At 44.4% G+C, this 27,249-nt stretch overlaps 1 protein-coding gene across 1 annotated transcript in view; it reads right to left on the bottom strand.

Moving 5' to 3' along the window:
- LOC126279091 (cholinesterase 1-like) overlaps window positions 1–27,249 on the bottom strand; it is a 349,591-nt gene that overhangs the window by 28,685 nt on the left and 293,657 nt on the right. The window contains exons 7-9 of the mRNA XM_049979555.1: window positions 13,046–13,232; window positions 1,242–1,325; window positions 1,058–1,152 (exon numbers count right to left, since the gene is read on the bottom strand). Of these exons, the coding sequence (XP_049835512.1) occupies window positions 1,058–1,152; window positions 1,242–1,325; window positions 13,046–13,232 (366 nt within the window). The remainder of the gene's footprint in view (window positions 1–1,057; window positions 1,153–1,241; window positions 1,326–13,045; window positions 13,233–27,249) is intronic.

Raw genomic sequence — 27,249 nt, 5'->3', positions numbered from 1 at the left:
CTAGTTAGGTGTAAGTAGTTCTATGTTCTAGGGGACTGATGATCTCAGAATTTAAGTCCCATAGTGCTCAGAGCCATTTGAACCATTTTTGAACCAATGACCTCGCTGGTTGGTCCCTTCCCCCAAATCAAACAACCAACCAATACTCATCTGACCAAATGACTTTCTTCCATTGCCTCATAGTCCATGTTTTATGGCTTCGGCATCAGGTTTTCCTATTAAAGGCATTTGCATCACTTATGAGTGACTTTGGAATTTTGGAATTACAGATCGTACTCCAATTGACTGCTTATGGAGCTCCTTTTGTGTTGCTTTGGTGCTGACAAGGTTAGCGAGTGTGACTTACAGTCTTACAGTGACGTCTGCAGCGGTCGTTCTTTTATTTTTCGTAGCAATCCTCTTCAACGATCGTCTCTCACGATCACTCAACTCACATCTTCGTCCGCGTCGTGATTTACCGGACGATGTTTTTCTGTGTATGCGGTATAATCTTCGATATGGTGCCTCTCGAAACACTAAACTCCTCGTTTACCTTGGTTACGGAGGTACGCACCATATGAACTCCAACAATCTGCTCACGTTCGAATCCACTCAGGTCCGACGTAACGCGCCCACAACGACACAGAACTCTGTTCTGACCACGACCGACACTAGCAACGTGTCGAGGGGATTTCAGAGGTGCCGTTCGTTGTAATATAAAACAGCGCAACCTGCAGGCTTGTCTAGCAACTGCATTTATGTTCAAGCATGCATACGTCGCGGCGTTTCCACATTTTCTCCCAACTCCTGTCCGTCTAATTCACATTAGACGATATCAATGGACATGGCTGCTTACTCCCCCTAAAAAAAAGCTAGTACACTACTTTATGGATGCCTGGATAGATGGGTGTTTAAAGGTCTGTAATTTTGAATTGTATGGCTGCGAATTTGGACGAAATGTCCATTTACGTTTAGACATAGAAATTATGGATAGCCGCAAAAACAGTTGCGCCTGCTGTAGTGGTGGACATTCTTAGTTCATGCGAAGCAAAACATTAGTGATAAGCTCTGTACTCACGTCCGTCAGGGCGATGAATATGTCCTCGGTCCTGTTATATCCGTTCAGGTACTTCTCGTATAGGGCGTCCGCGATCACCGGGTCGTACTCAGTTTCTGCATCAGAAAAGTGTGCTGCATATCATCGTTACACATCGCGCTAGCAACGCGTTGGTCTCGCTGTCCGAGACTTGTAGTGGACTTACTCAGGCTCTCCATTAGGAAGGACTGCATCCGGTAGAGCCGCTCTCTCTCCGTCACATTTGAGTTCATCCATACGTGAAGGCCATCTGAAACGGAAAAAAAAAATGCTTTTATCACGCAGTGCAGATACTACATTCGTACAAAAAGAAAATATTGCACTCAACAGAAGTGAAGTTGTCTACTTTGTGATGCATATTGGACTGTGAGAGACTCTTGTTTCAAATCCTGAGCCGGCCTGAGTGGCCGTGCGGTTCTAGGCGCTACAGTCTGGAACCGAGCGACCGCTACGGTCGCAGGTTCGAATCCTGCCTCGGGCATGGATGTGTGTGATGTCCTTAGGCTAGTTAGGTTTAATTAGTTCTAAGTTCTAGGCGACTGATGACCTCAGATGTTAAGTCGCATAGTGCTCAGAGCCATTTGAACCATCAAATCCTGATTGGTATCGGTATTTCACAGAGCAGAAATCAGCATTTCTCACAAAAGACTTTAGTGACCTAAATGGAGGACATAACAAATGTCCTAAGTGTGTCGTGTACAGACAGTCCCTAAGTGAACACTGAAACAGCAGAAGAGAGATCCAGTGCAGCAGTCATCAGACCTCTTTGTCCACAAGCCAATACTCGTAGCTCCATTACAATACATTCCAATACAAGTAGTTACATTGTGGGATGCGACCTCGGTATGCTTATGTTCCTACATGAATTACCATGTTACGAGCCGCCTACAGACTCAAGGGCACGATAAGTTCGCCGACGGCCCCCAGGAACTGATCGTTAAAAGTCGCCATCTTCCGGAACACTTCGTGTCGACTGTTCTCTGTTTCACAGTTCTGCCACTCTCAGCGATTCACATTTGTACTACTGTATTGCCTGACGAAGTGTTGTTGTGTTGTCAGTGTGACCAGATGATTAACTGATTAATAGCAGTAACTGTACTTTTATTTAAATGCATTGTGCAATATGAAACACGATCGCAAACGTTATGAATGTCATTTTTCTTCTACACATCGTGTTGTATGACACTAGTCTTAATTTAATTTCACATTCCTTTCTACAAACATGTCTCGAATTTGAACATGTTGTTCTCTACACTGCACAATGACGTATCCATCTTTCTTCAGTTTGAAATTTATACCATAACTCTTGGTCGGCACGAGTCACGCACGCCCGCGAGTTGTCATCACTGGAAGACGAACAGCAAAACAATGGCCCTCTCACACCTTCTAACTCCGCAGTGGCTGCGCTACTTACCCCTTTGTCTCTGAGGTAAGCTGGTAACTTTACTTTCCTCACGGCCGAATTTGCGAACGGCAATTAAAATTATGCACGTGTTAAAATATTATGGTGTCTTTATTTGTTAATGAGCAGGAAAACTACACTTAAGAATATCTTAACTTTGGTTGACGCCTTTTTTTTAATTCGGCTGTTAGCTGCCAGATGCAAATCGCTATAAAATACGACTGATGACCGCGAGCCGCACCAATACTTGATTCGGGCTGCAGTTTGATGACCATCGCTCTAATGGATGAAAGTTTCGGCAGGATCTTATCAGCAAAGAACACTCTGTAATCCCTCCAGAGTTAGTTATAACAATCTTACAGTTTTTTAAATACATGAATCAAGGTTGAGACTTTTACACTTTGTATGCAGTAATATAGTATAGTGAGCCCATCTTGTTTGAGCTTCTATAGCTACGAGACCGGTTGCGCAAACGTTTTAGATAACCAGTACTTCAATGAATCTACTGATGACCAGAACAAATGAGTGACTTCGGTTAGTGACACAATAATTCCATCACTGGTCAATGGAATGCCCAGTTGGTTGTATGTGGCATAGTGAATTCCTGCAGAAAAGCTTTTAGCTGAGTGGAGACCTTCTTACAGTGGTGTGAAGTAATGTACATGTTTTTGCTTTTTTGTACTCGTAATTTAGTCAGAATGAATGCAGGTGCTTAGAAAAAGATTTTAGCCGTACGAGGTTTTTTGACGCACCTTGCAGCAAAACACTTTTTTTATACCTAAACTTATTTTGGAGGGATCTCTACTATCAACAGTACACTATTATCATCAAAAACTCATTAACTACAGAGGAATGCACAGTTAAATCGGTCTCATTCAGCGATGTCATTGCTAGTTGCATGATATGTTGAAATAAAGTTTTCCTCTTTTTTCCCTTTTTGCATATCAACGTACATGCTGTGTTTCCGCAAACTGTGTGGCACCTTTAACATGAGCGCTTTGTCTAACAGCAGATAGCCATTGCTGTCTATTTTTTAATTTTTCGGGGAAACTGTGAATTTTGACTGTAAAGGGATGCTTAGGCGATTGTAAAGAGATGATAATATCTATTACTCACGTGACTTGTCTTGATTTATTTCATAACTATTTTGAAAGTTTCATCATTATACGGAAAAATGAAGCTAACTATTTGTCTGCGGCTGTACGTTATCACTAATTTAGTATCGCTCTCACCAGTTCAAAAATGTGTGTCTGTATGTGTGTGTGTGTGTGTGTGTGTGTGTGTGTGTGTGTGTGTGTGTGTGTGTGTGTGTCCGCTGACCTCTAAGCCTGTTTTTTGTGATTTGTCAGCTCTTTTATAATAGGTGTGTTGTTACTGAGAACTGTGTCATCATTTACTACTTTTAGAATTCGACTGATGCCTTTTATATACAGCAAGTTTTGGCTATTCATTTCCACAATCTACTGTTTCTGTTTTTGCACAACCTATACATTCCTCACACACAAAGAAAGAAAATATGTTATGTGGACATGTGTCCGGAAACGCTTACTTTCCATGTTAGAGCTCATTTTATTACTTCTCTTCAAATCACATTAATCATGGAATGGAAACACACAGCAACAGAACGTACCAGCGTGACTTCAAACACTTTGTTACAGGAAATGTTCAAAATGTCCTCCGTTAGCGAGGATACGTGCATCCACCCTCCGTCGCATGGAATCCCTGATGCGCTGACGCAGCCCTGGAGAATGGCGTATTGTATCACAGCCGTCCACAATACGAGCACGAAGAGTCCCTACAATTGGTACAGGGGTTGCGTAGACAGGAGCTTTCAAATGCCCCCATAAATGAAAGTCGAGAGGGTTGAGGTCAGAAGAGCGTTGAGGCCACGGAATTCGTCCGCCTCTACCAATACATTAGTCACCGAATCTGTTGTTGAGAAGCGTACGAACACTTCGACTGAAATGTGCAGGAGCTCCATCGTGCATGAACCATATGTTGTGTCGTACTTGTAAAGGCACATGTTCTAGCAGCACAGGTAGAGTATCCCATATGAAATCATGATAACGTGCTCCATTGAGCATAGATGGACGAAACTAAAATGAGCTCTAACATGGAAATTAAGTGTTTCCGGGCACATGTCCACATAACATATTTTCTTTCTTTGTGTGTGAGCAATGTTTCCTGAAAGTTTGGCCGTACCTTTTTGTAACACCTTGTATATCTGTTTCAATTGTGTTTCGATGGTAGGTCTGGTTCATTACATATTCTGTGAAACTGGGGTATGAATGTCATTCCAAAAGTGCTCTCGTGTCACCTGTGTACCTGCTTATGAAAAGCTTACATGTTTGTCCCATCTAGTGAGAGTGGTTTGTTCCTGCATTGCTAAATTTGTCTGCGATTCTATTGTTAGCTCTTGGACTTGCACATGTTGTCTGCTCTTTAGGTTAAGGTAAGCATTCAGGGGAATTCTGTTTAATCTGTCAAGTAGGAGTGTAAAGGTAGATTATTTATAACGAGATCCATGTTTAGTAAACGACTGTGCTATTGTCTATGGGCTTCCTGTAGACAAAAAAACTCAGATTAATTATTTTTCTTCGTTTTCCATGAAATTCCCGTTCTTACCATTTCCTTTACAGTGTAAAGTGTATCTTCCGTTGAGGCATGTCTTCTAGCGGTTCTGTATTTCACATAAGAGCAAATTATCTCATTAACAGACTGGTACTATTACGTTACTTTGTGTTGCATTGGATTCACACTGTTGTTAGATATTTTGTTGTCAATTTGATCCAGAAAAATGCTGGCACAGCCCCTATTAATGGAAGGTACCTCAGGGAAGCAGTGATTGCTCTGGGGTTGCTCATCTGAGTCTGCTAATACCAGGACGCGTTAGCGATAAGAAGTGTAATTAGAAATTAGATGTAGTTTTAACTTAATAGCGTGTAAAAGTTTGTAACGCATATCCCAAGTAGATCAGCAACGTACACGATCTGAACTGTTCTCATCAAATACACTGAGCGAGGTGGCGCAGTGGTTAGCACACTGGACTCGCATTTGGTTCCATCCCGCGTCTGGCCATATTGGTTTAGGTTTTCCGTGATTTTCCTAAATCGCTTCAGGCAAATGCCGGGATAGTTCGTTTGATAGGCTACTGCCGTCTTCCTTCCCCACCCTTCCCTAATCCGATGAGACCGATGACCTCGCTATTTGGTCTCCTCCCCCAAAACAACCCCTCATCAAACACAATGGCGTGAATAACTTAAGAACGAAAGTAAATTTCGTATTCTGTGTCACTGCCACGTATCACAGATCGACGAAACTAGGCCCGTACTTAGAAAGAAGTGCTATAGTGTACTACAGAAAGGTAACAGACAGAAATACACAAAGAGACGAACAGAAACGACACTCTAATTCAAAGACAATAATTACACTGAAGTCATTGCGACTTATGATGATCCCTGGGAATTACAAAAGGCGGAAAATGGTTGTTAATGGGATGTGTGATCAGAGCGAGCATGCTCTGAAGCGTGCCTGCATGCTGGCCGCAGAGTTGGTAAGGAGTAGAGCGGTTGCAGTAGGGATTCCATTCCTCCAGCGCGGTTGACAACTGGTGGAACGGTATTCCCTCGTTCCAAGATCTCCTCGATATGCGCTGTTCGATGTCTCATATTGACATAAAAAAATGAAATCAGGGCTAAATGCACCCCTGAAATCGAAATGAGCGTAAGGCATTATGGGCCAGGAGTCCCCCATTCGGGGAAGGTCGGCCGCCGCGGGCAAGTACTTATTACACTCGACGCCCCATTGGCCGACTTGCGCGTCGGAGATGGGGATGAAATGATGATGAGGACAACACAACACCCAGTCCCTGAGCGGAGAAAAACTCCTGCCCCAGCCGGAAATCGAACCCGGGTCTCTTGGTGGGACATTCCACCGCGCTGATCACTCAGTAAACGGGGGCGGACAAAATGCACCCCTTAAAAGACGCACACGGGAAAGGGGTACACAGTAACATTGACCGGCGACTGTATCGAATTCAGAGATTTGGTGGTAGGTACGTCCATGCAACAATATGCCTTCCCACGCCACAACACCTGGAACACCGAAACGATCACCTTCGATATTGTTCCTGGATGCATTTCGTACCCTCAGTTGGCGAGAGGTGGGCACAGGTAATGAACCCAGGAACACTGTCGAACCTGACAGCTTTTGCGGTGCAGGTGTTGTAGTGTAGGGAGACGTCATGTTCACGATCTTGAAAAGTTGTAACGGGACATTCTCCTAGCATTAAGTTTCCTCAACAGTAGTTGAGGTTGTCGATACCAGTATTATTTTCTTTCGAATTTGGGCAGGTCAGTATTATCTCAGTTACTTTTCTGAAAACATTCATGTAATTTTATACACAGTATTTCATATGTCAAGCTAAAATTTATGAAAAGGAATTACTTTATAAAATACTTTAGTTTCAATGCTATAATCGATAAATACTAGTCCTGAATGTAGAATTAAAATTATTTTTTTAAGAAACATTTGAAATTACTAATTATTTGCACATTTAAAATTTCTATTGTTAATTGCGCAGTCCTGTACTGTTTACTACGTTTATTTCTGGATTCAGTTATGAAATAATAATTGAAATTAATAATGTAACGAAAACTAGTAAGAATTCATTCGTTAAGAAAAAGTGTAACCCCTTTGGAATATTGTTATTTCCACTGAGTGAGAGAGTAGTAAGCTTGCCTCTGATTTGATCTGACGTATTTTTGTATGATAGGTGCGAACAATGTAAGTTCGGTTTTGTTAATGTGAAAAATCAAATTACTGTATGGCTATACTAAAATGTGAGAAAATCAGAGGAAAATATATTTGCAAAAAACAAAAAATCTGCAACAACAATCTACCAATTTATTTAGTTCAAACCAACCGTGAGGACCTGATGTTAGGTTTTTAGCTTCAAGTATCAGATCCCTAGACGAGAAGAACTGGAGCCATCTCAACATGAAAAGCTAAGTAAACTTGAAAGTTTATTGTAATCTTTGCTCCTCTCAAATCTTCGTAAAGGACTTTGCTTATTAATTACTTGTACTGGTCATTCTTTAATGTGGAGAACAGATGGAAGAAGGAAGAAGGGGGGGGGGGGGCGAGGTATAAAATAATTCTCTGCTATAAGGTTGTTTCAGAAAAATCATTTGCAGAACATTAGCAACCAAAATTATTCCCATGCAAGAAATACTATGTTGCTCGTCTCGCCATTGCATGTGGCTGTACAAACGCTTTTGAACATAATTTGTAGTTTACTTTTTAATTTAGCTTTGCGGCTGCTCTGCTTGCTGTGCTCCACTTTCGAGAGAAGTTTTACAATATCGAGGTAAGTGCAAGGACAGTTTAGGGCCATAGTCATACAGCTACATTATGTATACAGAACAATGTCGTTGCACAGTTAATCAGTGATTAGGTCAGATAACATGCATTCAGTTTCGACGTTAATTTCTTGCTATACAAAGTACATTTCAGTGAACAGAGTGATATACACGTGTGTGAAACATTTTTCATACTCTAGGTCATATTTCGCAAGTTAGGTACGTAAACCAGCAGTGGACTTTTATTAAAGTAATTTGGATAATTTATTTAGCCAAAATTTGGTAGTTCATTTGCTGTGTAACTTTTGACGGGTTTTATTTTGGCTTATTATTGAGAGTTAGTTAATTAGTTACGTGTTCCATTGATCAATTTTACGGTAACCGTTATGATGTGGAACGTGTCAAGTGCATAAGAAATGCACACATGAATGAAGGTTCTTTTTTTATTTTTATTTTTTTAATCCTAAAATTTTTATTACTTACCCCATTCCCTGAAATGGCACAAAATGCACATATTACACCTATAGATTTATTCGACGATTGATCAGTGGCATAGAAGAAGTTGTCAAGGAGATAAGATTTCAATTTCTTTTTAAAACTGCTACTAATGATATCATCTGGTAATTTATCGAAACGTTTTACGGCAGCATATTTTACTCCTTTTTGTGCCAAAGACAGGTTTGGTAGAGGATAGTGTAAGTCTTTTATTCTTCTGGTATTATAATTACGAATGTCACTGTTGTTTTTAAATTGGTCCATACTGGTGAGAGCAAATTTCATTTCAGAGTAACTGTACTGTGAGGCTGCTGTAACGATTCCTAACCTTTTAAAGAGATGCCTACAAGATGTACAGCTATGAGTCCCACAAATTACTCTAACCACTTTCTTTTGAGCAGTGAATACTTTTACTTAAGTGTTGATTTACCCCAAAATATTATTCCGCATGACTTTCAGAGAGCGAAAGTATGCAAAGTATGTCAGCTTGTTAATTTCTATATCCTCAGAATTAGCAGTTATTCTGATTACAACAGCTGCTGAACCTAGTAGCTTTAGGAGACCCAAAATATGAATTTTCCAATTACTATTCTCATCTACATGTACACCCAAAAACTTAGTATCCTCTACCCTGGCTTCTGACATGTGTTGATGAGTTATATTTATTGACGGAACTGTACTCCTTGCAGTAGAAAATTTGATGTACTGAGTTTTTTCAAAGTTCAGAGCAAGCCCATTTACAGAAAACGAGTCAGTAATATTATATGTATCATTTTCTATTGGAGTTTCTTTTACTGGATTAATAATGATGCTTCTATCATCAGCGAGTGTCAGTTTAGCTTCTTGTTTGAGATGAGAGGGGAGGTCACTCACATATATCAAGAACAGAAGGGAACCCATGTTCTGTGGAACACCTAATGTAATTTCACCCCAGTTAGAGGAAGTGGGAACTTCCTTAAATCACTTAAACAGTATAAAGAAACGTTTTGCTTGCTGTTGTGTAGGTATGACTTGAACCACTCTTATACTGTTTCATTTATACCATGGAACTGTAATTTCTGTAAAGTTGTCATTGTTCATACAGTCAGACGCTTTGGATGAGTCACAGAAAATTCCTATTGGTGAGATTTTACTATTTAAAGATGTTGACAAGCGTCCGCTGTGACGTCAGCCATCACACCACTGTTCACTCGATTTCGCAAAACAGGGCATAAGGAACCACATTTTTAAGTATATATGAAGATAGCAAGTGTTCTGAAAAGAACAGATACCATTGATGACCGTGCAGCTTCTCTAGAATAAATGATAAAACCCTGAGCTGCCGACAGGTGTTTTTGATATACCTCGATGGTGACAGTTGAAAACGTGTGCCCCGACCGCGACTCGAACCCGGGATCTCCTGCTTGCATGGCAGACGCTCTGTCTATTTGAGCCACAGAGGACACAGATGAATAGCGCGACTGCAGGGATGCAGGGACTTATCCTTCGCACGCTTCCTGTGAGACACATTCCCAGCTGTCCACAATCAACGTACGTAATGTGCCTAATAGATATTTGCCCATCCACTCATTACTCGAGCACACTAAGGTGACGATTCCCGTAAGAGTTGGGGCAACCTGTGCGCATTCGCACAGACGAAAGTTCAAAAATGGTTCAAATGGCTCTGAGCACTATGGGACCTAACATCTGAGGTCATCAGTCCCCTAGAACTTAGAACTACTTAAAACTAACTAACCTAAGGACATCACACACATCCATGCCCGAGGCAGACAGACGAAGGTCAATAGCCTGGTAGCCTTTAACTATACAGGGTGCTACAAAAAGGTACGGCCAAACTTTCAGGAAACATTCCTCACACACAAAGAAAGAAAATATCTTATGTGGACATGTGTCCGGAAACGCTTACTTTCCATGTTAGAGCTTATTTTATCACTTCTCCTCAAATCACATTTATCATGGAATGGAAACACACAGCGTACCAGCGTGACTTCAAACACTTTGTTGCAGGAAATGTTCAAAATGTACTCCGTTAGCGAGGATTTATGCATCCACCCTCCGTCGCATGGAATCCCTGATGCGCTGATGTAACCCTGGAGAATGGCGTATTATATCACAGCCGTCCACAATACTAGGACGAAGAGTCTCTACATTTGGTACCGGCATTGCGTAGACAAGAGCTTTCATATGCCCCCATAAATGAAAGTCAAGACGGTTGAGGTTAGGAGAGCGTGGAGGCCATGGAATTGGTCCGCCTCTACCAATCCATGGGTCACCGAATCTGTTGTAGAGAAGCGTACGAACACTTCGACTGAAATGTGCAGGAGCTCCATCGTGCATGAACCACATGTTGTGTCGTACTTGTAAAAGAACATGTTCTAGCAGCACAGGTAGAGTATCCCGTATGAAATCATGGTAACGTGCACCATTGAGCGTAGGTGGAAGAACATGGGGCCCAAACAAGACATCACCAACAATGCCTGCCCAAACGTTTACAGGAAATCTGTGTTGATGACGAGGATTGCACAATTGCGTGCGGATTCTCGCCAGCCCACACATGTTGATTGTGAAAATTTACAATTTGATCACGTTGTACAGTACATACTGACTAAACTAAAATGAGCTCTAACATGGAAATTAAGCGTTTCCGGATACATGTGCACATAACATCTTTTCTTTATTTATGTGTGAGGAATGTTTCCTGAAAGGTTGCCCGTACCTTTTTGTAACACCGTGTATATGAAGATAGTAACTGTTCTCGAAAGAACAGATACCCTTGATGACCGTGAAACTTCTCTAGAATAAATGACAATTAATTGAAACCCACACTACCACAGGTTTTGTTGACGTATCTCGATGGGGATAGTTGAAAATTTGTGCCCCGACGGGGGGTCGAGCCCTTGATCTCCTGCTTAGGCAGACGCTCTGTGTCCTCAGTGGGTCAGATGGCTAGAGCGTCTGCCATGTTCCCGGTCGGGGCACACATTTTCAAGTGTCCACATCGATGTATATCAACATCACCTGTCGGCAGTTGAGGGTTTCAATCAATTATCATACATTTTTAAGTAATTAATTTTGTGTACACGCACTCACAGTCCACAGATACAGGGTGTTTCAAAAATGACCGGTATATTTGAAACGGCAATAAAAACTAAACGAGCAGCGTTAGAAATACACCTTTGTTGCAATATGCTTGGGACAACAGTACATTTTCAGGCGGAAAAACTTTCGAAATTACAGTAGTTACAATTTTCAACAACAGATGGCGCTGCAAGTGATGTGAAAGATATAGAAGACAACGCAGTCTGTGGGTGCGCCATTCTGTACGTCGTCTTTCTGCTGTAAGCGTGTGCTGTTCACAACGTGCAAGTGTGCTGTGGACAACATGGTTTATTCCTTAGAACAGAGGATTTTTCTGGTGTTGGAATTCCATCGCCTAGAACTCAGTGTTGTTACAACACGACGAAGATTTCAACGGAGGTTCAATGTAACCAAAGGACGAAAAGCGATACAATAAAGGATCTGTTTGAAAAATTTCAACGGACTGGGAATGTGACGGATGAACGTGCTGGAAAGGTAGGGCGACCGCGTACAGCAACCACAGAGGGCAACGCGCAGCTAGTGCAGCAGGTGATGCAACAGCGGCCTCGGGTTTCCGTTCGCCGTGTTGCAGCTGCGGTCCAAATAACGCCAACGTCCATGTATCGCCTCATGCGCCAGAGTTTACACCTCTATCCACACAAAATTCAAATGCGGCAACCCCTCAGCGGCGCTACCTTTGTGGCACGAGAGACATTCGCTAACGATATAGTGCACAGGGTTGACGACGGCGATATGTATGTGGGCAGCATTTGCTTTACTGACGAAGCTTATTTTTACCTGGACGGCTTCGTCAGTAAACAGAACTGGCGCGTATGGGGAACCGAAAAGCCCCATGTTGCAGTCCCATCGTCCCTGCATCCTCAAAAAGTACTGGTCTGGGCCGCCATTTCTTCCAAAGGAATCATTGGCTCATTTTTCAGATCCGAAATGATTACTGCATCACGCTATCTGGACATTCTTCGTGAATTTGTGGCAGTACAAACTGCCTTAGACGACACTGCGAACACCTCGTGGTTTATGCAAGATGGTGCCAGGCCACATCGCACGGCCGACGTCTTTAATTTCCTGAATGAATATTTCGATGATCGTGTGATTACTTTGGGCTATCCGAAACATACAGGAGGCGGCGTGGATTGGCCTCCCTATTCGCCAGGTCATGAACCCCTGTGACTTCTTTCTGTGGGGACACTTGAAAGATCAGGTGTACCGCCAGAATCCAGAAACAATTGAACAGCTGAAGCAGTACATCTGATATGCATGTGAAGCCATTCCGCCAGACACGTTGTCAAAGGTTTCGGGTAATTTCATACAGAGACTACGCCATACTATTGCTACGCATGGTGGATATGTGGAAAATATCGTACTATAGTGTTTCCCAGACCGCAGCGCCATCTGTTGTTGACAATTGTAACTACTGTAATTTCGTAAGTTTGTCTGCCTGAAAATGTACTATTGTCCCAAGCATATTGCAACAAACGGTGTATTTCTATCGCTGCTCGTTTAGATTGTATTGCCGTTTCAAATATACCGGTCATTTTTGAAACACCCTGTATAAAGATTTTTTTTTCAAGCAGAAAAGTTACAAGCGGCAGCAGTGAAGCAGAGGTGACGTACGGCCGACGAAGAAGTGCCCGTCGTGCTTGGTGACGCCGACCATCATGGGCCGCCCTCGGTAGGTGCTCCTGGGCGCGCACAGCTCCCGCGGCGAGGCGGGCAGCACGGCGGGCGACCGCAGCCGCCTGTCCTGCACCACCGGCGTCACGCCCACCAGCGTGTCCACGTCGTTGTCCCAGAACGACATCTGCGGAAACAGCAGGCGAGCACGAGGCCCGCGTCTTTATCAGCGAGTCACAACAAGCACCGGGGCTGTGTTTAGGGTCTACAGGTCAGTGGGCTGAACCCGAGGTGCGGTCCCCGCCAGGGGAAACCACACTGCTGAGACAAAACATGATGACCACCTCGTTAACAGCTTGTTTGTCCATCTTGGAAAGAAATACATCACTGAGTCTGCGTACCAGGGATCAGACAGTGTGTTGGTTTGTGGAGGTATTGAGGCTTAGCGCCGTATAACGATCCTGCCTTGGAGGCGGTTAAGTGGGAGATGTGTCTCACAAGGGAACCTCCCTATCGCACCCCCCCCCCCCCCCTCAGATTTAGTTATAAGTTGGTACAGTGGATAGGCCTTGAAAAACTGAACACAGATCAATCGAGAAAACAGGAAGAAGTTGTGTGGAACTATGAAAAAAATAAGCAAAATATACGAACGGAGTAGTCCATGCAAAAGATAGGCAACATAACAGGAAGTTGTCAGCTGAGGAGCGCCATGGTCCCGTGGTTAGCGTGAACAGCTGGGGAACGAGAGGTCCTTGGTTGAAGTCTTCCCCCGCGTGAAAAGTTTACTTTCTTTATTTTCACAAAGTTATGATTTGTCCGTTCGTTCATTGACGTCTCTCTTCACTGTAATAAGTTTAGAGTCTCTGTTTTGCGACCGCACCGCAAACTTACAGTTCGGAAAATATTCATTAACCTTGTTATTGAAGTCGCGAGCTATATTTTCTGGATTCGTATTGCCCACGGAATACATCTCACGTATGTAATGCACTCTCGTCCAAAGTAGCGAACAGTCAACTGCCAGCCAGGGAGCCTCGTTAGCAGGAATACTCTCTCTTAAGTGCGCCGTAGCCGACTGACGTCGTGTGTTTCGATGTTTGTTAAGATGTAGTGTCCCAATACTACGGCGCAGTTACCTCGCATTGGACGAACGGACGGACAGATAATAATTGTATGAAAATGCAATTAAACTTTTCACTCGGGGGAAGACTTGAACCAACGACCTTTTTTTTATTATTTTGTTCGTTGTATCTGCTTGAGGCGGACGTCGTAAGACATCCGATGAAGTTGGTTGGTGATCGATTAACTCAGTTTTTTTTATTACAGAGGGTACGTAACCCTCTGACCGAACACGCTGACCTACCGTGCCGGCAAATGATTCAAATGGCTCTGAGCACTATGGGACTTAACATCTATGGTCATCAGTCCCCTAGAACTTGGAACTACTTAAACCTAACTAACCTAAGGACAACACACAACACCCAGCCATCACGAGGCAGAGAAAATCCCTAACCCCGCCGAGAATCGAACCCGGGAACAAGTTATTTACTGTTGTACTTCTTGTGCCGTATCTGCTCACGCTAACCACGGGACCATGCCGTTGCTGAGCTCACATTTTCCTTGATGTTGCCTATCTTGCACATGGAGTACTCAGTTTGTACATTTTGCTTATTTTTTCATAGTTTCACAAAACTTCTTCCTGTTTTCCCGATTGATCTGTGTTCAGTTTTTCAATGCCTATCCATTGTGCCGACTTATAACTAAATATGAAGGGGGGAGGTGCCCTTGTCAGTGCTGGATAGTGACAGATGGCGACGCGGGACTGGACGCGCACGTAATTTATGTATCAGCCGAGAGAGGTCAGTATTGGATAGGAAGACTGTGATTTTAGTTTTGATTGTGCCCACTAGAGTGCACTAAAGTAATTGAATATTTTCGTAAACTGTTCTAGTATTTTAATAAAGTGTTATATGTCTTTTTATGTACGTAAAATGTTGTAAATGTGTTTTAGCAGTATGAATGATGCGTGAGTGTGGTTTAAGGTTAATATGCAGATAATTGTTTAACGAGTTATGTAGTAGGATATAGTGTGGGAACATTTCGAAGAAGTATGGATATGCACAAAGGGGAATTTTGTACAATAGACTTGTAAAATAAGTTTATGGTAAAGGGAAAGTTAATTCAGGTATAAACAACAACAGTAAATAACTATATGCATAAGCAAAACTTCAGCATATTAGATAATTACGTCGGTAAAAAGTGCAGTCGTTAGGTTTACTATTTTGCTATTGGTTATTGATGAAAAGCGCGGACTGACGCGGGAGAGTGTTGTTTTGCTATTGGCTATTGAGTAAACTGACCGATGGTAAAGCACCTTTCTCTGCTGGTAGAAGAGACTTAGAGTATTCTAAGGAGGGGTCGAAGGCTAGCCATGAAAGAGATCGGACGTGTGCAGTAGTAGTTCCGATGGAAATGGTAAGTTGCCGGATCCAGCAGTGTTTCATACATCAAAAGTGTTGGAAAGTGACGGCATAATTATTCCGATGTGTGTGTAGAAATTTCGGAATATTTAAGTGAATTTTATGACAAGATAAGACATATATCCCGCGTGGCGTATTGAGCAGGTCGGTGGCTAAAAACTATTACTGCATTTGGTACCGACAGACTTATTATTTGGCGAGCATTATCAATCAAAACAATCAGTATTTTTTTAGCTATTACGTTTTCGGGAAATGCAATACCATAAACTTGCTAACGTGAGTGAAAGGGATTGTGAGTGACTGTGTTAAGACTAGCACGGGCTTGGCAGTGAAACTAGTTCACCTAAGTTTCAGAATATATTAATTGAGGACAAAATTTCCAAACTTTCATTTCGCGTTTCTCCCAAAACGTAGATTAGTGACTTAAATTGCAGCCTGGTTCACGTCGAGGTGCAGTACGTTTCACCTGGCTTTCCTACTGATGATCTGCTGAGACAATGTTCACAGGTAGGTGCAGGTTCGTCGTAACGGGACGGAAAGAACCGCGCCGCCGCAGTATGTGGCATTAGATGTTCGCGCACAGGTCATGTAATTCGCGTAAATAACGGGCAGGGGATTTGCGTAAGCGGTGATGGCGCCCGACACCGACCCAGATGGGTTCCACAGGTGACGTTGGCCTCTGAGACATCAACGTGAGCTCACTATAATGCTCCTCAAACCACTGTAGCACGCTTCTGGCTCCGGGACACGGACCATTATACAACTGAAAGATGACGCGGCCGTTGGGGAAGACATCAAGCATGATGGGATGCAGGTGGTTCGATTACTACCACAGGTCCCATGCAAGCGCAGTGGAATGTCTCCCATTGAGTAATGTTGCTCCCACCATCCTGCGTCCGTGGAGCGCTGCACGTTAAGAGCCAATGTTCGTCTTAACTATGGCGTTTGTGGAGACGACCATCGACACAGTGTAGCAAAAATGTGATTCACCCGAAGAGCTGAAACTTTTCCATTGATCAAAGGTCGAATACTGATGTCCCGTACCCACTGCAATCGTAACTGACGATGTTGTTGGGTCAATTAGCAGTGGTCTGCAGTGAAACTCCATATTCAAAAATGTACGATGAAAAGTGTGATCCGAAACACTTGCGCGTGCACTGGCATTGTGCTCTTTTGGCAGAGATGCCACAGATCACCATGTGTTCTACTTTACATAGCAGACAAGCCTCCGAATCCAACTCCCTATGAAGAATCGTGGACGACCAACCATTTAGCGCCTAGTGATAGTTTCACTGTCTTTCTACGTTTTTCCGTAGATACTCGCGACGATAGCACGTGGCGATTCCACCAGCTTTGCCATTTTCGAGATACTCGTTCACAGCCACTGCGTAATAATAACCTGTCCTTTGACAAAACCGCTTATCTCAATGGCTTTGCCCGTTTGCAACCGATATCTTCGCTAGTGTGATCCCCCGTCCGTGTCTGCAACGGTTGCATAGTTTTGCCATCGCGTCACGTTCCAGCAACACCATCAGACGATATCCAAAGTCGCAGTGGACAGTCGTCACAGTGTTTTGGCTCTTCAGTGTATCTAGTGTCTACAGACCACTAGGCTGAACCTGCCGTGGGTGCCCCAACAGGGGATATTATGTGATGAACAACCCGCAAAAGTAACATTATAGAGCTATTTTCGAATTACAGATCTTTAAACACAGTACTTAAGTACTGCCTTTCTCTGCCACTAGTTACTTTATTTATCCCATACGCGTTTCGCCTTCTCCTGTTCTAGGGCATCATCAGTGGGATCTATAACGATACAGTTTTGTTAGTTATAGATTATCAAACAGTTTACTTCGCGATTTTTTGTAAAAAAATTTGAGGAAACGCAGATCAGCAAATCGTAAGTAATTACTTTTTTTTTACAAAAAATCGCGAAGTGAACTGTTTGATAATCTATAACTAACAAAACTGTATCGTTATAGATCCCACTGATGATGCCTTAGAACAGGAGAAGGCTAAACGCATATTGGATAAATAAAGTAACTAGCAGAACGAGATTTTTACTCTGCAGCGGAGTATGCCGGGCCGGAGACTCGAACTCGGGACCTTTGGCTCGGCCCGGCACACAGTTTTAATCTGCCAGCAAGTTTCATATCAGCGCACACTCCGCTGCAGAGTGAAAATCTCATTCTGAAAACATCCCGCAGGCTGTGACTAAGCCATGTCTCCGCCATATACTTTCTTTCAGGAATGCTAGTTCTGCACGGTTTGCAGGAGAGCTTCTGTAAAGTTTGGAAGGTAGGAGACGAGGTACTGGCAGAAGTGAAGCTGTGAGGACGGGGCGTGAGTCGTTCTTGGGTAGCTCAGCTGGCAGAGCACTTGCCCGTGGAAGGCAAAGGTCCCGAGTTCGAGTCTCGGACCGGCACACAGTTTTAATCTGCCAGAAAGTTTCAAAGTAACTAGCAGCAGGAAAAGGCAATTTTATTTACAAAACAAGTATTTATATGCTTGCTGCGGAGGATGGCCACACAAACAAATTTGACAGTACTTAAGGTTTATTGTTTTAATGTTTAGAAAAAAAATGGCTCTGAGCACTATGGGACTTAACATCTATGGTCATCAGTCCCCTAGAACTTAGAACTACTTAAACTTAACTAACGTAAGGACATCACACAACACCCAGCCATCACGAGGCAGAGAAAATCGCTGACCCCGCCGGAAATCGAACCCGGGAACCCGGGCGTGGGAAGCGAGAACGCTACCGCACGACCACAAGATGCGGGCTAATGTTTAGAGTTTTTGTATTCAATGAGGTAACAATAGTCGTCGGATATCTCCTAATATTGTGTCTGACCTCCTCTTGCTGTCTAGTTGCTTCGCCGGTCAGCTGCCCGGTCTGAGGCGTCTTGTCACTGTCAGCACGGCTCGCCCCCGTCGGAGGTTCGAGTCCTCCCTCGGGCATGGGTGTGTCTGTTATACTTAGCGTAAGTTAGAGTAAGTAGTGTGTAAGCTTATGGAGCAATGACCTCAGCAGTTTGCTCCACAGGGCATTGCCACCAATTTCCAATTTCTCAGCGTTGTGCAGCAACTCATCGTGGCATGGAATCAAGAAGCCGTCGGAAGTCCCCTGCAGAAATAATGAACCATGCTGCCTCTACAGACCTCCAAAATTGCGAAAGTGTTGCCGATGGAGGAGTTTGTGCACCAACTGACCTCTCCATTATGTCTCATAAATGATGGATAGGATTCATGTCGGCCGATCTGCGTGGACAAAGCATTCCGTCGATGTGCCCATAATTTTTTTTCAAACCAATCGCGAATAATTGTGGCTTGGCGACATTGCGCTTTACATCCATAGAAGTTTCATCTTTGTTTGTGAACATGAAATCCATGAACGGCTGCAAATGGTCTCTCAGTAAGCGAACATAACTGTTTCCAGTCAATGATCGGTTCAGTTGGACCAAAGTACCAAGTCCATTCCATATAAACACAGCTCATACCATTATGAAGCCACCACCAGCTTGCACAGTGCCTTGTTCACAACATGGGTATATGGCTACTTGGGGTCTGCTCCGCTCTCGTACCCTACTATCAGCTCTTTTCATCTGAAATCGGGACTTATCTGATAACACAACGGACTTCCAGTTACCTATGGTTCAAACGATGCGGTCACGAGCCTGGGAGAGGCGCTGCAGGTCGTCACGTGCTGTCAGAAAAGGAACACACGTCGGTCGTCTGCTGCCATGACTTATTACATCTACATCTACTTTTATTATCCGCAAGCCACCCACCGGTGTGTGGCGGAGGGCACTTTACATGCCACTGTCATTACCTCCCTTTCCTGTTCCAGTCGCGTATGGTTCGTGGGAAGAACGACTGCCGGAAAGCCTCCGTGCGCGCTCGAGTCTCTCTAATTTTACATTTGTGATTTCCTCGGGAGGTAAAACTAGGGGAAAACAATATACTCTATACCTCATCCAGAAACGCACCCTCTCGAAACCTGCACAGCAAGCTACACCGTGATGCAGAGCATCTCTCTTGCAGAGTCTGCCACTTGAGTTTGCTAAACATCTCCATAACTCTATCACGCTTACCAAGTAACCCTGTGACGAAACGCGCCGCTCTTCTTTGGATCTTCTCCATATCCTCTGTCAATCCGACCTGGTACGGATCTCACAATGATGAGCAATACTCAAGTATAGGTCGAACGGGTGTTTTGTAAGCCACCTCCTTTGTTGATGGACTACATTTTCTAAGGACTCTCCCAATGAATCTGAACGTGGCACCACTCGCCTTACCAACAATTGATTTTATATGATCATTCCACTTCAGATCGTTCCGTACACATACTCCCAGATATTTTACAGAAGTAACTGCTACCAGTGTTTGTTCTGCTATCAGATAATTATACAATAAAGGATCCTTCTTTCTATGTATTCGCAATACATTACATTTGTTGCCACTCCCTGCACCAAGTGGCTATCCGCTGCAGATCTTCCTGCATTTCGCTGCAATTTTCTAATGCTGCCACTTCTCTGTATACTACAGCATCATCCGCGAAAAGCCGCATGGAAGTTCGGGACACTATCTACTAGGTCATTTATACACTCCTGGAAATGGAAAAAAGAACACACTGACACCGGTGTGTCAGACCCACCATACTTGCTCCGGACACTGCGAGAGGGCTGTACAAGCAATGATCACACGCACGGCACAGCGGACACACCAGGAACCGCGGTGTTGGCCGTCGAATGGCGCTAGCTGCGCAGCATTTGTGCACCGCCGCCGTCAGTGTCAGCCAGTTTGCCGTGGCATACGGAGCTCCATCGTAGTCTTTAACACTGGTAGCATGCCGCGACAGCGTGGACGTGAACCGTATGTGCAGTTGACGGACTTTGAGCGAGGGCGTATAGTGGGCATGCGGGAGGCCGGGTGGACGTACCGCCGAATTGCTCAACACGTGGGGCGTGAGGTCTCCACAGTACATCGATGTTGTCGCCAGTGGTCGGCGGAAGGTGCACGTGCCCGTCGACCTGGGACCGGACCGCAGCGACGCACGGATGCACGCCAAGAACGTAGGATCCTACACAGTGCCTTAGGGGACCGCACCGCCACTTCCCAGCAAATTAGGGACACTGTTGCTCCTGGGGTATCGGCGAGGACCATTCGCAACCGTCTCCATGAAGCTGGGCTACGGTCCCGCACACCATTAGGCCGTCTTCCGCTCACGCCCCAACATCGTGCAGCCCGCCTCCAGTGGTGTCGCGACAGGCGTGAATGGAGGGACGAATGGAGACGTGTCGTCTTCAGCGATGAGAGTCGCTTCTGCCTTGGTGCCATTGATGGTCGTATGCGTGTTTGGCGCCGTGCAGGTAAGCGCCACAATCAGGACTGCATACGACCGAGGCACACAGGGCCAACACCCGGCATCATGGTGTGGGGAGCGATCTCCTACACTGGCCGTACACCTCTGGTGATCGTCGAGGGGACACTGAATAGTGCACGGTACATCCAAACCGTCATCGAACCCATCGTTCTACCATTCCTAGACCGGCAAGGGAACTTGCTGTTCCAACAGGACAATGCACGTCCGCATGTATCCCGTGCCACCCAACGTGCTCTAGAAGGTGTAAGTCAACTACCCTGGCCAGCAAGATCTCCGGATCTGTCCCCCATTGAGCATGTTTGGGACTGGATGAAGCGTCGTCTCACGCGGTCTGCACGTCCAGCACGAACGCTGGTCCAACTGAGGCGCCAGGTGGAAATGGCATGGCAAACCGTTCGACAGGACTACATCCAGCATCTCTACTATCGTCTCCATGGGAGAATAGCAGCCTGCATTGCTGCGAAAGGTGGATATACACTGTACTAGTGCCGACATTGTGCATGCTCTGTTGCCTGTGTCTATGTGCCTGTGGTTCTGTCAGTGTGATCATGTGATGTATCTGACCCCAGAAATGTGTCAATAAAGTTTCCCCTTCCTGGGACAATGAATTCACGGTGTTCTTATTTTAATTTCCAGGAGTGTATATATTGTGAAAATCAATGGTCCCATAACACTCCCTTGTGGCACGGCAGAGGTTACTTTAACGTCTGTAGATGTCTCTCCATTGAGAACAACATGCTGTGTTCTGTTTGCTAAAAATTTTTCAATCCAGCCACATAGCTGGTCTGATATTCCGTAGGCTCTTACTTTGTTTATCAAGCGACAGTGCGGAACTGTATCGAACGCCTTCTGGAAGTCAAGGAGAATGGCATCTACCTGGGAGCCTGTATCTAATATTTTCTGGGTCCCATGAACAAATAAAGCGAGTTGGGTCTCACACGATCGCTTTTCCCGGAATCCATGTTGATTCCTACATAGTAGATTCTGGGTTTCCAGAAATGATATGATACGCGAGCAAAAAACATGTTCTAAAGTTGTACAACAGACGATGTCAGAGATATAGGCCTATAGTTTTGCGCATCTGCTCGACGACCCTTCTTGAAAACTGAAACTATCGGTGCTATTTTCCAATAATTTGGAACCTTTCATTCCTCTAGAGACTTGCGGTACACAGCTTTTAGAAGAGGAGGGAAGTTCTTTCGCGTACTCTGTGTAGATTCGAATTGATATCCCGTGACGTCCAGTGGACTTACCTCTGTTGAGTGATTTCAGTTGCTTTTCTATTCCTTGGACACTTATTTCGATGTCAGTCATTTTTTCGTTCGTGCGAGGATTTAGAGAAGGAAGTGCAGTGCGGTCTTCCTCTGTGAAACAGCTTTGTAAAAAGGTGTTTAGTATTTCAGCTTTACGCGTGACATCATCTGTTTCAATGCCATTATCATCCCAGAGTGTGTGGATATGCTGTTTCGGCCCACTTTCTGATTTAACGTAAGACCAGAACTTTCTAGTATTTTCTGTCAAGTCGGTACATAGAATTATACTTTCGAATGCACTGAACGCTTTACGCATAGCCCTCCTTACGCTAACTTTGACATCGTTTAGCTTCTGTTTGTCCGAGAGGTTTTGGCTGCGTTTAAATATGCAGTGAAGCTCTCTTTGCTTTTGCAGTAGTTTCCTAACTTTGTTGTCGAACCACAGTGGGTTTTCCCCGTCCTTCACAGTTTTACTCGGCACGTACCTGTCTAACACGCATTTTAAGGTTGCCTTGAACTTTTTCCGTATACACTCAACAGTTTCAGTGTCGGAACAGAAATTTTCGTTTTGATCTGTTAGGTAGTCTGAAATCTGCCTCCTATTACTCTTGCTAAACGGATAAACCTTCATCCCTTTTTTATATTCCTATTTACTTCCATATTCAGGGATGCTGCAACGGCCTTATGATAACTGATTTCCTGTTCTGCATTTACAGAGTCGAAAAGTTCGGGTCTGTTTGTTATCAGTAGGTCCAAGATGTTATCTCCACGAGTCGGTTCTCTGTTTAATTGCTCGAGGTAATTTTCGGATAGTGCACTCAGTATAATGTCACTCGATACTCTGTCCCTAACACCCGTCCTGAACATCTGAATGTCCCAAATATATCTGGTAAATCGAAATCTCCACATAAGACTATAACACACTGAGGAAATTTATGTGAAATGTATTCCAGATTTTGTCTCAGTTGTTCTGCCATTAATGCTGCTGAGTCGGGAGATCGGTAGAAGGAGCCAATTATTAACCGAGCTCGGTTGTGAGTATAACGTCCACCCATAATAATTCACAGGAACTATCCACTTCTAGTTCACTACAGGATAAACTACTTATAACAGCGACAATCACGCCACCACTGGTTGCATGCAATCTATCCTTTCTAAACACCGTCTGTGCCTTTGTAAAAATTTCGGCAGAATTTATCTCTGGCTTCAGCCAGCTTTCCGTACCTATAACGGTTTCAGCTTCGGTGCTTTCTATCAGCGCTTGAAGTTCCGGTACTTTAACAACAAAGCCACATTTCGCTGCAGTGCCCTATCGGATACGTTCCTCGTCGTCTTACATTAATTTTTGCGGTTATTTCACGCAGCGTTGTTTGTCTATCTGTTCTGACAACTCTACGCAGACGTCGCTGCTCTCGGTCGTTCAGTGAAAGCCGTCGTCCATTGCGTTGTCCGTGGCGAAAGGTACTCCTTGAAATTTGACATTCCCTGCACACTTTTGGCGCTGTGCATTTCTGAATATTCAATTCCCTAACGATTTAAGAATGGGATGTCCATGCGTCTACCTCCAACTACCATTCTACGTTCAAAGCCTGTTAATTTCCATCGTGCGGCCATAATCACGTCGGACACATTTTTTCATATGAATCACATGAGTACAGTGACAGCTCCGCTAATGTACTGGCCTTCTATACCTTGTATACGTGATACTACCGCCATCTGTACGCTATCCCACGACTTTTATCACTTCAGTGTACAATTGTACGCTCAAATGAATTGACGAAGAAACTGAAAAATTGAAGAGAGTTGAAATAATTAAGTTATTCAATAAAATTCATTCACGTCGCTATGAACAAGTATGGTTTTTAAAAGAAGAACGCGAAGTTAAGATTCCTATCCATGCAAAAACCTGTACTTCAAAATGTCATTCTTGTCGCGCCTGCAGCCGGGTCATGCAGTCATCTAGACCAAGCGTTTTTAAACCGTGCGTCACAGCTTCCTGGGAAGCCGCGGCCTTAGAGTAGCGACGTCGCGGTGATTTCATAAAAACGATAATTTGGTTTATTTGACCTCCGAATAAAGGAACAATCTTCATGCTAATAGCAACAGCTGGCAAATCAGTGCTGTTACTATGGCAGTGTGGTAGATGGCAATCGAATCATACTACGTGACTCATTTGTTTTCATTCAACAACAATCAGTCTGAGGCTTAGTGGCGACGATTGTCTTCTGTGATTTGTGTTTCTCATCAAATGGTTCAAATGGCTCTGAGCACTATGGGACTTAACATCTGAGGTCATCAGTCCCCTACAACTTAGAACTACTTAAACCTAACTATCCTAAGGAAATCACACACAACCATGCCCGAGGCAGGATTCGAACCTGCGACCGTAGCACTCGCACGGTTCCGGACTGCGCGCCTAGAACCGCGAGACCACCGCGGCCGGCTTTTCCATCTCTTACGATCTTGCTTGGTACATACTCATCTAATGCATATTGTACGATGGTTTTGAACTTTATCCACTATTCCTCAACACTATCTGTACTTGAGACAAAAATTTTGTGTTGCGCTGTAAAGTACCCTGAAATCTACTTTTTGTTACTTTTGCTAAACAGAAAAATCTTCCTACATTTTTTAATATTTCTATTTACGGCTGAAATCATCGATGCAGTAACCACTTTGTGATCGCTGATTCCCTGTTCTGCGTTAACTGTTTCAAATACTTAAGGGCCGGTTTGTCACCAGAAGTTTTAATATGTTATCGCGACGAGTCGGTTCTCTGTTTAACTGCTCGAGGTAGTTTTTAGATAATGCACTTAAAAAAAATTTCACTGGACTCTTTGTCCCTGCCACCCATTATAAACGTTTGAGTCTCCCAGTCTATATCAGGCAAATTAAGATTTCCACCCAGAACTATAACATGGTCGGGAAATGTACTCGAAATATTTTCCAAATTATTCTTCAGGTGCTCTGCCACAACAGCTGCTGATCCAGGGGGCCTATAGAGGCATCCAATTACCCTGTTTGAGTCTGCTTTAACCGTGACCTTCATCCAAATTATTTCACATTTCGGATCTCCGTCAATTTCCTTCGATACTATCGCACTTTTTATCGCTATAAACACACCTCCCCTTTCACTGTCCAGCCGGTCTCTGCGGTATACATTCCAATCTGAGTTTAGAATTTCATAACTGTTTACATCTGGTTTCAGCCAACTTTCTATCCCTAGTACTATGAGGGCATTGTGACCGTTTATTAATGAGAGCAGTTCTGGGACCTTTCTATAGACGCTCCTGCAGATTACTATCACCACATTAATATTGTTATTCCCTGTTGCGTTTTGCCTACTACTACCTTGTTGCGTCTCAGGAGGCATCTTGTCGGGCCTAGGGAAGGAATTCTCTAACCTAAAATACCCTCATGTGCACTCCACACGTACTCCGCTACCCTTGTAGCTGCTTCCGGCGTGTAGTGTACGCCAGACCTATTCAGGGGGACCCTACATTTCTCCACCCGATAGCGGAGGTCGAGAAATTTGCACCCCAGATCTCCGCAGAATCGTCTGAGCCTCTGCTTTAAGCCTTCCACTCGGCTCCAAACCAGAGGACAACGATGGGTTCTGGGAACGATACTACAAATAGTTAGCTCAGATTCCACCCCACGAGCGAGGCTTTCCGCCCACACCAGCCGGCCGCGGTGGCCGTGCGGTTCTAGGCGCTGCAGTCCGGAACCGCGGGACTGCTACGGTCGCAGGTTCGAATCCTGCCTCGGGCATGGATGTGTGTGATGTCCTTAGGTTAGTTAGGTTTAAGTAGTTCTAAGTTCTAGGGGACTGATGACCTAAGATGTTAGGTCCCATAGTGCTCAGAGCCATTTGAACCATTTGAACCGCCCAAAATAACTCCGCCAGCCGCCTGTATGATCTGAGGATGACCTCTGAACCCAGACGGCAGGAGTCATTGGTGCCGACATGAGCAACAATTTGCAGTCGGGTGCACCCAGTGCTCCCTATCGCCGCCGGCAGGGCCTCCTCCACATCTCGGATGAGACCCCCCCCCCCCCGGCAAGAGTTAACACTGGCCTTCTTCCCCGACCATTCCACTATTTCCCTAAGGGGCTCCATCACCCGCCTAACGTTGGAGCTCCCAATAACTAATAACCCCCCACCCCCCGTGTGCCTCCTTGGACCTTGCTGAAGGAGCGGCCACATGTCCACTGACAGACAGAGCGGGCGATGCCACACAGCCAGCTTCCACATTGCCCCTCCGCCTCGTGCGCCGCGAACGCATCTGAACCCGCCACTCCTCTTGGAGAGAGGGTGGCCCAACCGCGACTGGTACCCGCGAATATGTCTCGACAGCAGGGACAGTGGATGAAACATGTAACACCTGGGGTGTACCTTGTGACCGCGGCCATCAACACGCTCAGCTATTCGCGATCAGTGGCCAGCTCCTCCTGCGTCCGTACACAGCAGTCACACATCCTATCCATCCTACGGAATCAATTTACTGATGAGAGTTAATCAACTTTTAACTAGACTGCTAATTCACTAAAGGCGGCTGTTTATTGACTAAACTGTGATTGCTAACCACTTCTTGTAGAAAACAATGAAAATAGCACTACCTGTCTCTGGACTGTATTGAAAACAAACACTAGCGCTACTGGCGCTATGGTTGACTAAAGGGATTCTCTCTGACTGTATTACAAAAAAACATGAAATCTATGGAATACTATTAATAGCACTCGAAAATTAAAGCTTCCTAAAAGCAAAAACACACAGAAGAAGTGAAAAGTAAGAAAAATACAGTTAATACTTAAATTAACGTAGCTCGGTGCACAGCAGATGTGAAGCAGAAGGCAGTTACGACGAAAAAAATCCATTAAATTACGCGATAACTCACACAAATCTGAAGGCTGTAAATTCATCTGAATACTTAAGGACTTCAGCTACAAATAACCTAAATTGGAACGGTCACATAGATAATTTTGTGGGCAGAACAAACCAAAGACTACGATTGATTGGCAGAACACTTAGAAGGTGCAACAAGTCTACTAAAGAGATTGCTTACACCACGCTTATCCGCCCTGTTC

This window comes from Schistocerca gregaria, chromosome 6 (genome assembly GCF_023897955.1).
Source record: "Schistocerca gregaria isolate iqSchGreg1 chromosome 6, iqSchGreg1.2, whole genome shotgun sequence".
Classification (NCBI taxonomy): domain Eukaryota; kingdom Metazoa; phylum Arthropoda; class Insecta; order Orthoptera; family Acrididae; genus Schistocerca; species Schistocerca gregaria.
The sequence above is the reverse complement of the archived record's forward strand: the minus strand, read 5'-3'. Positions and strand labels throughout refer to the sequence as shown.